This window comes from Salvelinus alpinus, chromosome 18 (assembly GCF_045679555.1).
Source record: "Salvelinus alpinus chromosome 18, SLU_Salpinus.1, whole genome shotgun sequence".
Lineage (NCBI taxonomy): Eukaryota > Metazoa > Chordata > Actinopteri > Salmoniformes > Salmonidae > Salvelinus > Salvelinus alpinus.
In genome coordinates, this window is record NC_092103.1 from 2,072,588 (window position 1) to 2,090,894 (window position 18,307).

General features: G+C 41.2%; 1 protein-coding gene across 10 annotated transcripts in view; it reads right to left on the minus strand.

Annotated features, from left to right (window-relative positions):
- LOC139544473 (mitogen-activated protein kinase 10-like) overlaps nucleotides 1-18,307 on the minus strand; it is a 108,781-nt gene that overhangs the window by 44,633 nt on the left and 45,841 nt on the right. For 9 of the 10 annotated variants that reach the window (XR_011668880.1, XR_011668879.1, XM_071351601.1 and 6 more), the window contains 5 exons: nucleotides 6,268-6,397; nucleotides 5,674-5,732; nucleotides 3,344-3,482; nucleotides 2,772-2,937; nucleotides 1,415-1,486 (listed from right to left, as the gene is read on the minus strand). Coding sequence is in view for 8 of the 10 variants with exons in the window: in XM_071351601.1 (XP_071207702.1) it covers nucleotides 1,415-1,486; nucleotides 2,772-2,937; nucleotides 3,344-3,482; nucleotides 5,674-5,732; nucleotides 6,268-6,397 (566 nt within the window). In the remaining 2 variants the exon portion in view is untranslated. The remainder of the gene's footprint in view (nucleotides 1-1,414; nucleotides 1,487-2,771; nucleotides 2,938-3,343; nucleotides 3,483-5,673; nucleotides 5,733-6,267; nucleotides 6,398-18,307) is intronic. The other variant, XM_071351600.1, reaches the window with a different exon arrangement.

Consider the following 18,307-nt stretch of genomic DNA (forward strand, 5'->3'; position numbering starts at 1 on the left):
TAGGGCTCTATTTTCGGCTGCCATTAACACACGCTCTTTGGCAATTTTGACTTGTAAAAGCCAGGCGCCAGGGTTGGTAATTTACTTGTCTTACATCAGCTTACTTGTGGAGGGAGGGGTGGAAATATTTTTGTTGTGTCCTTAAAAATGTGCACCAATGTGCAAATTTCAAGCAGCGCTACTGGTGATATTTAAGACTCATCAAAACCTGTTCTTAGCTGTAACTCAATTGGTTATGGCATCGATTTTGCCAGCAGAGGCGTACAGTAGACTAATCAATAAGTGCTGTTATTGTGAATTGGAAACATCAAGGAGCAACAACAACTCAGCTGCGAAGTGGTAGGCCACACAAGCTCACAGAATGGCACCGCCGAGTGCTGAAGCACATAGCACGTAAAATCTGTCCCGGTTGCAACACTCACTATCGAGTTCCAAAGCTTGCCGCCATTGAACTACGGAGCAGTGGAAACGCGTTCTCTGGAGTGATGAATCACGCTTCAACTGGCAGTCCGACGGACAAATATGATTTTGGCGGATGCCAGGAGAACGCTACCTGCACCAATGCCTAGTGCCAACTGTACATTTTGGTGGAGGAGGAATAATGGTCTAGGGCTGTTTTTCATGGTTAAGTCTAGGCCCCTTAGTTCCAGTGTCGGGAAATCTTAGCACTACAGCATACAATGAATGACAATCTAGACGATTCTGTGCTTCCAACTTTGTGGCAACAGTTTGGGGAAGGCCCTTTCTTGTTTCAGCATGACAATGCCCCTGTGCACAAAGCGAGGTCCATACAGAAACGGTTTGTCGAGATCGGTGTGGAAGAACTTGACTGGCCTGCACAGAGCCCTAACCTCAATCCCATTGAACACCTTTGGGATGAATTGGAACACCGACTGCGAGCCAGGCCTAATCGCCCAACATCAGTGCCCGACCTCACTAATGCTTTTGTGGCTGAATGGAAGCAAGTCCCTGCAGCAATGTTCCAACATTTATTGGAAAGCCTTCCAAAAGATAGGCGGCTATTATAGCAGCAAAGAGGGGACCAACTCCATATTAATGCCCATGATTTTGGAATGAGATGTTCGACGAGCGATACTTTTGGTCATGCAGTGTAAAATCCAAACATGATTGCAAACACGACATGCACAACTCTTGTTGAAACATTTTCATACAACAAAGACACCTTCCCTGTAAGCTAACACAATGTAAATATACGGAACGAGTGAAATTATAATCTGCAGTGCGATTTATGTAACTTTTTTTGAACAATTTCTGTGAGGTCGTACTTTATCGGAGCTCCCGTTTATTAAAAATGTTACGGTGTGTTCACAGCTGTCTTTGCGAGGGGAAAATGGCACCCGTATTCTTTGAATGAGATCAACGGCCATTATTTACATTATCTGAATAAGGATACAGTCCCGGCCAGGGAACAGGATTTTGTGACGCACCATTTCTCCCATAATGCACCCCACCGACCATATATCCACTGCAGGTACAGAGAGAGAGTGAGAGATAAGTCAGAGGTTAGCATTAGAAAAGAAAACGTAGGCTTTTTCTTAGTTCCTTTATCCTCGATTCCTTTCTCCTCTCTTCTTTCTCAAAACGAATTAGAGGTGAAGATTCAAGGTCCCTCCCCTTGGACCTTCAAGTTCTCCTCCAATGCGTTTTGAGAATGAGGTGAGGATATGATAGAGGGTGCAAGGAATCGAGGAATGAGGAATTGAGAAAGAACCCTTGTCGGTAGAGAGCTATCGGAAACAAAGTCATTTGAATGTGGCGGTTGATTATTCAGACTGAGAAATAATTAGTGTGAGAGAAGAGAGGTAGCATGCAGACAAATTACTATTTCACTAATAAAGAGAAGCAGTTAGAGTCTCCAGGGGCTTTGCTGGAGGCAGGAAATCCATGGTCTGCTCTCCCTGCCTACGTCTAGTCTAGTTTTATATTTAACCAGGTAAGTTGACTGAGAACATATTCTCATTTACAGCAACGACCTGGGAAATAGTTACAGGGGAGAGGATGAATAAGCCAATTGGAAGCTGGGGATGATTAGGTGGCCATGATGGTCAGATTGGGAAATTAGGCAGGACACCAGGGTTAACACCCTTACGATAAGTGCCATGGGATCTTTAGTGACCACAGAGAGTCAGGACTCTCGTTTAACATCCCATTCGAAAGACAGCACCCTACACAGGGCAATGTCCCCAATCACTGCAGCATATTTTTTTTTTTACCAGAGGAAAGAGTGCCTCCTACTGGCCCGGCAACACCACTTCCAGCAGAATCTGATCTCCCATCCAGGGATCGACCAGTACCAACCCTGTTTAGCTTCAGAGGCAAGCCCGCAATGGGATGCAGGGTGGTATGCTGTGAACCATACAGCTATTCAGTAATCACCAAGGTCACCAGTTAAATACACAAAGAGTACAGAGCTATAAAGGTTTATTTACGCATTCATTTACTCAATCCATGCAGTGGAGGCTAGAGTTAGCTACCGGAAGTAACTTTATCTCATTTTCAAAAGGGTACTCTGATTCGAAACACAGTGCAAAAAATTAGGTGTTCAAGGCACACACTTCAGTAATAGATAAGGTGACAAAGAAGAAGATATGCTTGTGTTCTGTGTCACCAGAGGTGTCAGTGAGTTATGGGTGTTAATTGACCCCAACCCTGGCTGTTAGTGCAAGTGCATGTTACAGTATTAGAACACACCTAACCAGTAGCATGTTACAGTGTTAGAACACCAGAACACATTCTCGAACCTGTCTTACCGTTCTCTTTGTACCCCATGCCCAGGATGACCTCTGGAGCTCTGTAGTACCGTGTCACCACGTACGGGGTCATCATGAAGCTGGTGCCTGCAGTCCTGGCCAGGCCAAAGTCCAGGATTTTCAGCGTACAATCAGACTTCACCACTATATTGCTAGGTTTCAGGTCCTTCAAACGGAAAGCAACATCAAAGAGATGAGGATTATTGAGGTAAAAGTTTAACGGGTGATGCTAGCTACTACAGTATTTTTATTTGAAATGTCAACAGATGGCATTTCACAGACAAAACCGGTTGCAACGACGTAACTTCCACCAGCGCTGCCCACTGGGTTATGAGCAGTGCAAGGTTGAGCATGAGTAATGTTTACTATATCCAGAACATCCTAGTACATAATATCAAAGACTAGGATTACTGCTGGAGACCTGACGGAAAATTTGATTAATTATATTTCTAGGTTGGAGGACGTCTCACTATGTGTATGATGCCAGCGGAGTGCAAGTGTTTGATGCTACACACATGCGCGTACAGTACACGTAAAGGCACACGCACTCACACACACACAGGCCTTCTCACCCTGTGTATAATTCCAGCTGAGTGCAGGTGTTTGATGCCACACAGCATCTGGTAGAGCAGGTAGGACATTCTCTCATGGTCTAGCTCCATCTGAATCACCTGGCATAGGTTGGCATCCATCAGCTCCATCACCAGGTACCTGGGATGGTGATACATACAGTTATAGTATGTTTTCACAACTGGAAATGCACTGATGCTGAGACTGGCTTTCTGGACACAGATTAAGACTAAAACGCATGTTCAATGGAGAATATGGCTGTAGTAAAATAATCTCCAGAATGTCACTGTCATCTTTGCTTCAGAAAACCCTCAACACCAGAGAGAGACAGGGTAACACAAGGAGAGGTTCTAATAGCCTACACTTCAGCATAACTCGTATAATAACTTTCACTGGAACAGAGGTCTAATAAAAGAGATGAGATGCTTCAACCCAAGAGGCCCTACTCTAATGTGGGCTCCCGAGTGGCGCAGTGGTCTAAGGCACTGCATCTCAGTGCTAGAGGTGTCACTACAGACCCAGGTTTGATTCCAGGCTGTATCACAACAGGCAGTGTTGAAAATGTGTTCTTAAATGACTTTCCTAGTTAAATTTTTAAAAATACAGTTGATTCCCATTCTCCTCCCTTCCTCCTTTATTCCCCCTTTACATCTATTCTCAACACAATGGACACCACACTGCAGAACATCAATGGGAATTTACATACTCTTTGTTTTACAATGATTAATGACTGTCATCGTGCTCGTTACCATATTGAGCATCTTGTCATTTTATCATAATGCCTTGACACACACCATTGACTGAATTGGCAGGTGTATTTATCCTTTTCTGTACATACAAAAATGTACATACTTAAAACTTCTCTTGGGTAGGGGGCAGTATTTTCACCTCTGGATGAAAAGCGTGCCCAAAGTAAACTGCCTGTTTCTCAGGCCCAGAAGCTACGATAAGCATATAAGCATGGAGATTTGGATAGAAAACACTCTAAAGTTTCTAAAACTGTTAAAATAATGTCTGTGAGTATAACAGAACTGATATGGCAGGCGAAACCCCGAGGACAAACCATCCAGGGGAAAACAAATTGAGGTCATAGGATTTTCCAATTGTTTTCTATGGGATACCCTTATTGTTAGGAACCTGGTTGCAGTTCCTATGACTTCCACTAGATGTCAACAGTCTTTAGAAATTGTTCGATGTTTTTCTTTTGAGAAATGAAGAAGTAGTCCTATTCATTGTAAGTGTCACTCCAGGTGGACTCTACTGTTTTGGTGCGCGTGAACTGGAGCGCGCTTCACGTTGTTTTTATCTGATATTAGAAACAGTTTATTCCGTTTTAAATTTTATCGATTATTTACATTTTAGGGTACCTGAGGTTGGATTTGGAACGTTGTTTGAAATGTTTGGACCAAGTTTACAGGTAACTTATTAGATACTTTGTAGGCATGTTGGGCGAGTTGAAACCGGTGTATTTCTGAATCAAACGCGCCCAAAAAAAGGGACATTTTTGGGACATAATCGAACAAAAGGACCATTTGTGATGGATCTGGGACATTTTGGAGTGCCAACAGAAGAAGATCTTCAAAGGTAAGGCATTAATTATATCGCTATTTCTGACTTTTGTGGCGCACCTGCCTGGTTGAAATATGATTTTCATGTGTTTGTATGCGGGGCGCTGTCCTCAGAAAATCGCATTGGTTTTCTTTCGCCGTAAAGCCTTTTTGAAATCTGACACAGCGGCTAGATTAACAAGAAGTTAAGCTTTATGTTGATGTATAACACATACTGTATATTTTGAAGAATGTTAAATATTTGAAGTTGGTATTTTTTAATTTAGCGCTCTGCAATTTCACCGGATGTTGAAGTAAAACATTATTTTACTGTACATAGAAAAGCCCATACTTTTTAAAATTGCTGTAATACATTTTTAATTTCAAGCACATACTTTGTTTAATTTTGTGCAGTTTTGGATTGAAAACAAACTCCATTCCTCAGAGACACACCATTCCTTGCACTGCCTTAGACAAGCATACTGCATTCCATTCACTGCAGTATCAGCAATCAACATATTCATGAATCATTCAGTACAAAAAGACAGAGCCCGAGGCTTCAAATTATACTACCCTAATATCACTTTCACTGACATCACTCTTAGTGGTTATTTTCTCAGACTGAGAATAATTTAACAAGAGTCTTGAAGGTACATAATATAATCGTGCTCATCTGAAATCAGATTTAAAAGTAAGATGAAACTAGAAATGTATTTGGCCTACATAAAGTAAATATAATCTCACGATTATTCCTTTTTCCTCTGAATATTGTTTACTGTACTTACACATCCTGAAAGTCTTCTAGTGATTTCTGTGATGTGAAAACATTTAATAAACTGATGATCTGAAAAAGAAAGACAACAGAGAAAAAAAACTGGGTCAACATTCAGTATCAGGTTAACCAAATCCATCTACAGTAACAACAATAACAGCACATTGCTGACTTCTTTTGCCATATTGAAAACTGGATATAGGGACAGTCTCTCTCTCTCTCTCTCTCTCTCTCTCTCTCTCTCTCTCTCTCTCTCTCTCTCTCTCTCTCTCTCTCTCTCTCTCTCTCTCTCTCTCTCTCTCTCTCTCTCTCTCTCTCTCTCTCTCTCTCTCTCTCTCTCTCTCTCTCTCTCTCTCTCTCTCTCTCTCTCTCTCTCTCTCTCTCTCTCTCTCTCTCTCTCTCTCTCTCTCTCTCTCTCTCTCTCTCTCTCTCTCTCTCTCTCTCTCTCTCTCTCTCTAGAGCATCAATTGTGGTCACAGACTCACTTTACGGGGAGGGGACTCACTCTATCAGCACCACAGAATGGGCCAATAAAAGACCACAAAACACCAGCTAGACTATCATCTTGTTATTTGTTTAACCATAGAGACATGACATTGTATCTCACATTTTTGTGATTGACACATTTCATGAGCACCAGTTCCCTGTATGCCCTCTTGGCATGGGTCTGGTTCTGAAAGGGTCTGCTGAGCTTCTTGATGGCCACGTTTCTGTCGAGGACTGCATCATACCCGGCACTGCAGAAAACACAGTCAAAAACATTGAATTAGAACCACAGGAATGTACCAGTCAACTTACTGTCGTATGGGGGGCTTTGTCCATTCTAGTCATTCTGATTCTATATGACAAAACAGGAAGTGAGTCAGAGACTGCACATGGCAGACAAATGAGAATGATAAGTGAAGTCCTGTGAAATATTGAAGGGTTTGCTATTGATCAGATCGGGGGTCCTGGGCTCTTCCAGGGCCTTTCTGTCTGTTCTGACCATGATTGTAAACTAGCCTGGTCCCTGATCTGGTTCTGCTGTATAGCCAACTTCTATGGTAGTTGTCATGCCAAACAGCACAAACAGATGTGGGACCAGGCAAGGGTGTAACCATCTAAAGCCATTTGTGCTGATTTTAGAATTACATAGGGAATACCTGTAGATTGACATTAATGCAGACTTTTGATGCCAGAGAAAATCCACCAGAACCACCAGTGTAGACATATCCTTTGGGGCCCTGGTCAAAAGTAGTGCACTATATACAGTGCCTTCGGAAACTATTCAGACCCCTTCACTTTTTCCACATTTTGTTATGTTACAGCCCTACTCTAAATTGGATGAAACAAAAATCCTCAGCAATCTAGACACAATATCCCATAATAACAAAGCGAAAACAGGTTTAGACATTTTTGCTAATAAAAAACAGAAATACCTTATTTACTTAACCTTTCTAGCCCCCCGTTCCGCTAGCGGAACTCCTCCCACATTCCACTGAAAAGCCAGAGCGCGAAATTCATTTTTTTTTTTTTGAAATATTTAACTTTCACACATTAACAAGTCCAATACAGCTAATGAAAGATACACATCTTGTGAATCCAGCCGACATGTCCGATTCTTTTAATGTTTTACAGCGAAAACACAATATATATTTATGTTAGCTCACCAACAAATAGAAAAAAGCACAGACATTTTTTACAGCACAGGTATCATGCACAAAATCAACCAAACTAACCTAGAACAAACCAAAGAAACCAAGAAACAACTTAGTCAGATGACAGTCTTATAACATGTTATACAATAAATCTATGTTTTGTTCGAAAAATGTGCATATTTCAGGTATAAATCATAGTTTACATTGCGGCTACAATCAGAAATTGCACCGAAAGCAGCCAGAATAATTACAGACACCAACGTGACATACCGAAATACTCATCATAAAACATTTCTGAAAAATACATGGTGTATAGTAAATGAAAGACAAAGATCTTGTGAATACAGCCAATATTTCCGATTTTTTAAGTGTTTTACAGCGAAAACACAATATAGCATTATATTAGCTTACTACAATAGCCTACCACACTACCGCATTCATTCATCAAGGCACGTTAGCGATAGCAATAGGCACGTTAGCGTTAGCGAATAAACCAGCAAAAGATATTAAATTTCACTAACCTTCATAAACCTTCCTCAGATGACAGTCCTATAACATCAGGTTATACATACACTCATGTTTTGTTCGAAAATGTGCATATTTAGAGCTGAAATCCGTGGTTATGCAACGTAGCATAACGTGCTAACGTAGCACCTTTTTCCCAGAATGTGCGGATATTTCTATTAGACTCTCACCTATTCTGACCAAATAGCTATTCATAAACATTACAAAAAAACACATGTTGTATAGGAAACGATAGATCCATTAGTTCTTAATGCAATCGCAGTGTTAGAATTCTAAAAATATCTTCATTACGACATAAGACTTAGTTATGGTAAGGGAATAACCAAAACCTGAGCGCAAAGCGACAAGTACACAGTTCGACAGATATATGAAATAGCATCACAAAATGGTTCCTACCTTTGCTGATCTTCTATCAGAATGTTGTACAATGGGTCCTTTGTCCAGAACCGTCGTTGTTTTGGATTCAGAACGAACTCTTTCCCTCTTGAATTAGCAAGCACACTGGCCATGCAGCACTATGCTCTCCAACGTCAACAATGTCAAGCAACGCAACACAACTAACGTCCCGAATAAAGTTCAATAATCTAATGAAACTATATTGAAAAAACATACTTTAGGATGATATTGTAAGATGTATCAAATAAAATCAGAGCCGGAGATCATATTCATCCATAACGGCAGGTTTCCAGTAGGCAATAACAGGTCCCTCCACGCGCGTTGCAGACAACAGAAAATGGGGGACACGTTGTTCCAAGAGGGCTCATTCAACGTCAGACAGAGATAATCAACTCCTTTTTCCTCTCACTTCCTCTTGACATCCGGGTGAAGGTGTATGACGTGCACGTATAGTCATACGTAAAATGCCCATTTATAGGCAGACCCTTGAACACAGCATCGATTTCAGACTTTCCACTTCCTGGTCAGAAAGTGTGCTGCCAAATGAGCTGTGTTTTACCCACAGACAAAATTCAAACGGTTTTAGAAACTAGAGAGTGTTCTCTATCCAATAGTAATAATAATATGCATATTGTATGAGCAAGAATTGAGTACGAGGCCGTTTAAATTGGATACGATTTTTCCCCAAAGTGAAAACAGCACCCCCTGGTCCTCATCATAAAATATTGTTGAAAAACAACTAATTGCTGAGGTATGTTTGGGAATAGCATTGTGTGACTGTGATATGAGAGCTGTGTGACTGCGATAGGAGAGTTGTGTGACTGATATGAGAGTTGTGTGACTGTGATATGAGAGTTGTGTGAATGGAAATTAGTCTTAATCTGACGTTTGGATAGTAACATATAGAAATATGCGTATTCAACACAGGACTGAGTAATGAGTCTGAATGCTTATGTAAATGTGATATTTCAGTTGTATATTTTTTTATACATTTGCAAAAATTTCTAAAACCTGTTTTAGCTTTGTCATTATGGGGTATTGTGTGTAGATTTATGAGAAAAAAACAACAATTTAATCCAGTTTAGAATAAGGCTGTAACGTAATATAGAGTACTCTTTCAAGCTTTTTTCTTAATTTTTACTATGTTCTACATTGTAGAATAATAGTGAAGACATCCAAACTATGCAATAACAGATACGGAATAATGTAGTAAAAGTGTTAAAAACAAATCCCCCCCCCATTTTTTAAATATTTTTTTTCAGGGGGTGGATCAGCTTTAATATTGAGGATAGATTGTTGCTTCCATCAATGTAATTGTCTGCATCATTTCCAATCCTCCATATATTATGGGGGTAAATATATACACTGCTCAAAAAAATAAAGGGAACACTTAAACAACACAATGTAACTCCAAGTCAATCACACTTCTATGAAATCAAACTGTCCACTTAGGAAGCAACACTGATTGACAATAAATTTCACATGCTGTTGTGCAAATGGAATAGACAAAAGGTGGAAATTATAGGCAATTAGCAAGACACACCCAAAAAAGGAGTGATTCTGCAGGTGGTGACCACAGACCACTTCTCAGTTCCTATGCTTCCTGGCTGATGTTTTGGTCACTTTTGAATGCTGGCGGTGCTCTCACCCAGTGGTAGCATGAGACGGAGTCTACAACCCACACAAGTGGCTCAGGTAGTGCAGTTCATCCAGGATGGCACATCAATGCGAGCTGTGGCAAAAAGGTTTGCTGTGTCTGTCAGCGTAGTGTCCAGAGCATGGAGGCGCTACCAGGAGACAGGCCAGTACATCAGGAGACGTGGAGGAGGCCGTAGGAGGGCAACAACCCAGCAGCAGGACCGCTATCTCCGCCTTTGTGCAAGGAGGTGCACTGCCAGAGCCCTGCAAAATGACCTCCAGCAGGCCACAAATGTGGCTCATACACAAACACAACAACTCTCTCATTTCTCTCTCCTCCAATTTCTCCATCAACTCGCTGACGGTCTCTGACTCTCTCCATTCACTCTCCTCCAATTTCTCCCTCTTCTCCCAGACTGGCTCTGGTTCACTCCTCGGCTCTGACAACCACCCCGTGTGCCCACCCCCACATTGTTGGGGGGGCTGTCCTTTGGGCTTCCGTTGTGGCCGCGAACCCCGGCGCCGTCGCCGTCCTCCCTTCTCTCCTTGCATCTGCCGCCAAGGAAGGCGATCCTGTCCTGCCAGGATTTCCTTCCAAGTCCAGGATCCCTTCCCATCCAAGATCTCCTCCTGGGCACGCTGCTTGGTCCTGTTGTGTTGGGATCTTCTGTCACGATCGTCATAATAACATTCGGACCAAGGCGCACCATGATATGGGTTCCACATCTTTTTATTTGTGAAGTGCACAACAAAACAATAAAGAATAAACGAAACGTGACGTTCTGGAGTGCTCACAGGCAACTACACATAAACAAGATCCCACAAAACACAGTGGGGAAATGTGGGGCTGCCTAAATATGATCCCCAATCAGAGACAACGATAAACAGCTGCTTCTGATTGGAAACCATATCAGGCCTACATAGAAATAAAAAAAAACTAGATTACCCACCCTAGTCACACCCCGACCTAGCCAAAATAGAGAATAAAAATGCTCTCTATGGTCAGGGCGTGACACACACATACACACACACCCATATACAGTTGAAGTCGGAAGTTTACATACACCTTAGCCAAAAACATTTAAACTCGGTTTTTCACAATTCCTGACATTTAATCCTAGTAAAAACTCCCTGTCTTAGGTCAGTTAGGATCACCAATTTATTTTAAGAATGAGAAATGTCAGAATAATAGTAGAGAGAATGATTTATTTTCAGCTTTCATTTCTTTCATCACATTCCCAGTGGGTCAGAAGTTTACATACACTCAATTAGTATTTGGTATCATTGCCTTTACATTGTTTAACTTGGGTCAAACGTTTCAGGTAGCGTTCCACAAGCTTCCCACAATACGTTGGGTGAATTTTGGCCCATTCCTCCTGACAGAGCTGGTGTAACAGAGTCAGGTTTGTAGGCCTCCTTGCTCGCACACGCTTTTTCAGTTCTGCCCACACATTTTCTATACGATTGAGAACAGCGCTTTATGATGGCCACTCCAATACTTTGACTTTGTTGACCTTAAGCCATTTTTCCACAACTTTGGAAGTATGCTTGGGGTCATTGTCCATTTGAAAGACTCATTTGCGACCAATCTTTAACTTGCTGTCTGAAATCTTGAGATGTTGCTTCAATATATCCACATAATTGTCCTACCTCATGATGTCATCTATTTTGTGAAGTGCACCAGTCCCTCCTGCAGCAAAGCACCCCCACAACATGATGCTGCCATCCCCGTGCTTCAAGGTTGGGATGGTGTTCTTCGGCTTGCAAGCCTCCCCCTTTTTCCTCCAAACATAACGATGGTCATTATGGCCAAACAGTTCTATTTTTGTTTCATCAGACCAGAGGGCATTTTTCCAAAAAGTATGATCTTTGTCCCCATGTGCAGTTGCAAACCGTGGTCTGGCTTTTTTATGGTGGTTTTGAGCAGGGGCTTCTTCCTTGCTGAACAGCCTTTCAGGTTATGTCTATATAGGACTCGTTTTACTGTGGATATAGACACTTTTGTATCTGTTTCCTCCATCTTCACAAGGTCCTTTGCTGTTGTTCTGGGATTGATTTGCGCTTTCGAACCAAAGTATGTTCATCTCTAGGAGACAGAACGCGTCTCCTTCCTGAGTGGTATGACGGCTGCGTGATCCCATGGTGTTTATACTTGCCTACTAATGTTTGTACAGATGAACATGGTACCTTCAGGCGTTTGGAAATTGCTCCCAAGGCTGAACCAGACTTGTGGAGGTCTACAATTTTCTTTCTGAGGTCTTGGCTGATTTCTTTTGATTTTCCCATGATGTCAAGGAAAGAGGCACTGAGTTTGAAGGTAGGCCTTGAAATACATCCACAGGTACACCTCCAATTGACTCAAATTATGTCAATTAGCCTATCAAAAGCTTCTAAAGCCATGACATAATTTTCTGGAATTTTCAAAGCTGTTTAAATGCACAGTCAACTTAGTGTATATAAACGTCTGACCCACTGGAATTGTGATACAGTGAATTATAAGTGAAATAATCTGTCTGTAAACAATTGTTGGAAAAATTACTTATGTCATGCACAAAGTAGATATCCTAAGCTACTTGCCAAAACTATAGTTTGTTAACTTCTTATGGCTGCAGGGGCAGTATTGAGTAGCTTGGATGAAAGGTGCCCAGAGGGGCCCAGAGTAAACGGCCTGCTCCTCAGTCTCAGTTGCTAATATATGCATATTATTATTAGTATTGGATAGAAAACACTCTGAAGTTTCTAAAACGGTTTGAATGATGTCTGTGAGTATAACATAACTCATATGGCAGGCAAAAACCTGAGAAGAAATCCAAACAGGAAGTGTGAAATCTAAGGTTGGTCGATGTTCAACCCAGCCCCTATTGAATACACAGTGGGATATGGGTTATGTTGCACTTCCTAAGGCTTCCACTAGATGTCAACCGTCTTTAGAAACTTGTTTGAGGATTCTACTGTGAAGTGGGGGCTCATAAGGGCTGTTTGAGCCAGGTGTCTGGCAGATTGTCACAGGCTCTGAGGCGCGGTCACGAGAGAGCTCTTGTTCCATTGCTTTTCTACAGACATAGGAATTCTCCGGTTGGTACATTATTGACGTTTTATGTTAAAAACATACTAAAGATTGATTCCATACATCATTTGACATGTTTCTACGGACAGTAACGGAACTTTTTGACATTTCATCTGCAACTAGGGACCGCGCTTCATGATTTTGGATTTGTTTACCAAACGTGCTAACAAAAGTAGCTCTTTGGACATAAATGATGGACATTATCGAACTAAATCAAACATTAAATGTGGAACTGGGATTCCTGGGAGTGCATTCTGATGAAGATCATCAAAGATAAGTGAATATTTATAATGCTATTTCTGACTTCTGTTGACTACCCAATATGGCAGATATCTTTTTTGGCTGCTTTGTTGTCTGAAAGCTGTACTCAGATTATTGCATGGTTTGCTTTTTAAGTAAAGTTTTTAAAAAATCTGACACAGCGGTTGCATTAAGGAGAAGTGTATCTATATTTCCATGTCTAACAATTGTATTTTCATCGACATTTATAATGATGATATTTTTTTATATTTATATTTCTGTCAAATGATGTAGCTCTCTGCAATATCACTGGATGTTTTTGGAACTAGTGAACATAACGCGCCAATGTATACTGAGATTTTTTTATATAAATATGCACTTTATCGAACAAAACATATATGTATTGTGTAACATGAAGTCCTATGAGTGTCATCTGATGAAGATCATCAAAGGTTAGTGATTCATTTTATCTCTATTTGTGCTTTTTGTGACTCCTCTCTTTGGCTAGAAAAATGGCTGAATTTTTCTGTGACTTGGCGGTGACCTAACATAATCGTTTGTGGTGCTTTCGCCACACTTTGGTGGGATTAACAACAAGATTACCTTTAAAATGGTATAAGATACATGTATGTTTGAGGAATTTTAATTATGAGATTTCTGTTGTTTGAATTTGGCCCCCTGCACTTTCACTGGCTGTTGTCATATCGATCCCGTTAACGGGATTGCAGCCATAAGAAGTTTAAGGGACATCGGCAGTTGTGAGGAGGAGGGTTTATTCTCCAGGTCTTTAACCGTTTTCCAGAACTTCTTGGGGTTAGACCCACAGAGAGAGAACTGCTCCTTAAAGTAACTAACTTTGGCCTTCCGGATATCTTGAGTGCACTTATTTCTCATTTGCCTGAACACGAGCCTGAGCCTGAGTATGCGTGTGCCGAGCCTTTCGCCAAATGCAATTCTTGAGGTGGAGAAACTCTGCAAGATCATGGTCGAACCTGTTTATATTCTCGTGTTCTGGTATACTCACAGACATCATTCAAACAGTTATAGAAACTTCAGAGTGTTTTCTATCCAATATGAATAATAATATGCATATATTAGCAACTGGGACTGAGGAGCCGGCAGTTTACTATGGGCACCTCTGTGCACCTTTCATCCAAGCTACTTAATACTGCCCCTGCAGCCATAAGAAGTTAATTTTGATGATGTGGTTGTTAGACAGGAAGCACATGGATGAGCTCTTTAATCACCACCTCATTAAGTCAGGATTCCCATTTGACTCAGCCATGCCTCCTTGCCCGTCCAACATTTCCTCATCTCCTATCCCTTCTAATGCAACGATCCCTTATGCTTCTCCCTGTTTTTCCCCTGCCCCGCTAGAAAGTTCCTCCCTGCAGGCAGTCACTGAGTCCGAGGTGCTAAAGGAGCTCCTTAAACTTGACCCCCAAAAAACATCTGGGTCAGATGGTTTAGACCCTTTCTTCTTTAAGGTTGCTGCCCCTATCATCGCCAAGCCTATCTCTGACCTTTTTAACATGTCTCTCCTTTCTGGGGAAGTTCCCATTGCTTGGAAGGCAGCCATGATTCATCCTTTATTTAAAGGGGGAGATCAAGCTAATCCTAACTGTTATAGGCCTATTTCTATTTTGCCCTGTTTATCAAAAGTGTTGGAAAAACTTGCTTTCTTGATGTCTATAGTATTCTCTCTGCTATGCAATCTGGTTTCCGCTCAGGTTATGGATGTGTCACTGCAACCTTAAAGGTCCTCAATGATGTCACCATTGCCCTTGATTCTAAGCAATGTTGTGCTGCTATTTTTATTGACTTGGCCAAAGCTTTTGATACGGTAGACCATGACATTCTTGTGGGCTGGCTAAGGAGTATTGGTGTCTCTGAGGGGTCTTTGGCCTGGTTTGCTAACTACCTCTCTCAAAGAGTGCAGTGTATGAAGTCAGAAAATCTGATGTCTCAGCCACTGCCTGTCACTAAAGGAGTACTCCAAGGGTCAATCCTAGGCCCCACGCTTTTCTCAATTTACATCAGCAACATAGCTCAGGCAGTAGGAAGCCCTCTCATAAATTTATATGAAGATGATACAGTCTTATACTCAGCTGGCCCCTCCCGGATTTTGTGTTAAATGCTCTACAACAAAGCTTTCTTAGTGTCCAACAAGCTTTCTCTACCCTTAACCTTGTTTTGAACATCTCCAAAACAAAGGTCATGTGGTTTGGTAAGAAGAATGCCCCTTTCCCCACAGGTGTGATTACTACTTCTGAGGGTTTAGAGCTTGAGGTAGTCACCTCATACAAGTACTTCGGAGTATGGCTAGACGGTACACTGTCCTTCTCTCAGCACATATCAAAGCTGCAGGCTAAAGCTAAATCTAGACTTGGTTTCCTCTATCGTAATTGCTCCTCTTTCACCCCAGCTACCAAACTAACCCTGATTCAGATGACCATCCTACCCTTGCTAGATTACGGAGACATAATTTATAGATCGTCAGGTAAGGGTGCTCTCGAACGGCGAGGATGTTCTTTACCATTCGGCCATCAAATTTGCCACTAATGCTCCTTATAGGACACATCACTGCACTCTATACTCCTCTGTAAACTGGTCATCTCTGTATACCCGTTGCAAGACACAGTGGTTGATGCTTATTTATAAAACCCTCTTAGGCCTCACTCCCCCCTATCTGAGATATGCACTGCAGCCCTCATCCTCCACATTCAACACATGTTCTACCAGTCCCATTCTGTTAAAGGTCCCCAACGCACACACGTCCAAGGGCCGCTCATCTTTTCAGTTCGCTGCAGCTAGCGACTGGAACGAGCTGCAACAAACACTAAAACTGGACAGTTTTATCTCAATCTCTTCATTCAAACACTCAATTATGCGTGATGTATTGTTGTCTCTACCTTCTTGCCCTTTGTGCTGTTGTCTGTGCCCAATAATGTTTGTACCATGTTTTGTGCTGCTACCATGTTGTGTTGCTACCATGCTGTGTTGTCATGTGTTGCTGCCTTGCTATGTTGTTGTCTTAGGTCTCTCTTTATGTGGTGTTGTCTCTCTTGTCGTGATGTGTGTTTTGTCCTATATTTATTTTTCATTTTTAATCCCAGCCCCCGTCCCGCAGGAGGCCTTTTGCCTTTTGGTAGGCCGTCATTGTAAATAAGAATTTGTTCTTAACTGACTTGCCTAGTTAAATAAATAAAACATTTTAACAACCAGTTAATCCAATAAAATGACCCTTTGAATGTGATATTACAGTGCATAACACTGTTTTGACATTAGGCAATACACTTGCACTACTCATTAACATTGACTGAACATCACATTTCCATAATTTCTATCCCATGTCTGATCAAAGGTGTGATCATTTCATAATCATTGATACCAAAAATAAATGTATTGTTTAATGAAAGAAACAATGTTTAGCAGGCACTAGTTTGCATTAAGCCTGTCTTGAGCATTTGGCCATAGGTCCTCATCGACATCGCAGTAAATGTGCCCATTGTTCATGTACTTAGGGAAAAACCTTTTTGGCATGGCGAACCCAAGCCTGACACAGGTCTGGAACGATGACATTGCATGTGTCATCCACGGCCTGAATGAGGGTGGTACGCTCATGGGTATGGCAATGATACATCTTTCTGTACTGTAATCGTCATGTATTGTATTTTACAGTATTGTATTGTAGTGGTCCTGTACGTGACTCAGTTTGTATGGCACTAGAAACACCAGAGTTGTGGGTTCGATTCCCACTGGGGTCACATACGAAAATGTGCACACTCATTGTTGTCACTTTGGATAAAAGTGTTTGCTATGTAAATGGAATATATTGTATTATGGTATTACAGTAATTTATTGGCCAATGCAATTTTAGTAAAGAAGTGTAAACCCCACCAACTTCATTTAGGATACATGTTTACTGTACAGGGGATGCATTTGTTACATACAGTACATCTCTGATCTTGTCAACATCAGATAACATTTACTGTAAAGTAAAATCATAATAGTCATCATCATAATAGCACATTACAGTATACACTGAGTATACAAAACATTAAGAACACCTGCTCTTTCCATGACATAGACTGACCAGGTGAATCCAGGTGAAAGCTATGATCCCTTATTGATGTCACTTGTTAAATCCACTTCAATCATTGTAAATGAAGGGGAGGAGACAGATTAAAGAAGGAATTTCAAGCCTTGAGACAATTGAGACATGGATTGTGTATGAGTGGGTGAATTGGCAAGACAAAATATTTTAAGTGCCTTTGAATGGGGTATGGTAGTAGGTGCCAGGCACACCAATTTGAGTGTCAAGAACTGCAACGCTGCTGGGTTTTTCATACTAACAGTTTCCCGTTAGTATGAAATCTTAATCAAAATGTATCAAGAATGGTCCACCACCCAAAGAACAGCCAGCCAACTTGAAACAACTGTGGGAAACATTGGAGTCAACATGGGCCAGTATCCCTGTGGAACGCTTTCGACACCTTCCATGCCCCGACGAATTGAGGCTGTTCTGAGGTCAAAACATGATATTAAGAAGGTGTTCCTGATGTCTTGTACACTCTGTGTAAATCATACTTTATATGTTTCTAGTTTACAGACATACATTTTCATTATGTAGTTCTCAAAATCTGTAGTAGACAAACCGGTTTACCATCTATAGGTTTACCAAACGGTTTAGCGATGATCAATTAAGAGCAGTCAGATTAAAAAATAGTAAATGTATTTTAACAAATGAGAAGAGAACCATATTAAAAGTTGTCAGCATTGCATTGTGAAAGGCAATTACTTTATAAGAACATGTATTGCAATGAAACACTGATTCAATTTGGTGAAGAATGTACTGTATGATTGTGCGTGTTGTACTTAGTGAATAAAAAATGTGCTTAGAGTTTTGCAACAAATATCTTTATGATGATCTGTTTTGAGTTTTGCACTATGAGTTGTGAAAATACTGGTGAAGATCGCACCAAAGCGATAAAAAAAATGTTACCCTAACAGCTGACAAAAACCCCTACACCTGTCCTCCTCTCCCAAGTAAAGGCGCAACAGTGGTTCTTTAAAGCCAGAGATAATATATCTTTAATGACCTACTGTACTGTCACCGTTCCTTGGGATCATAAGAACATTAG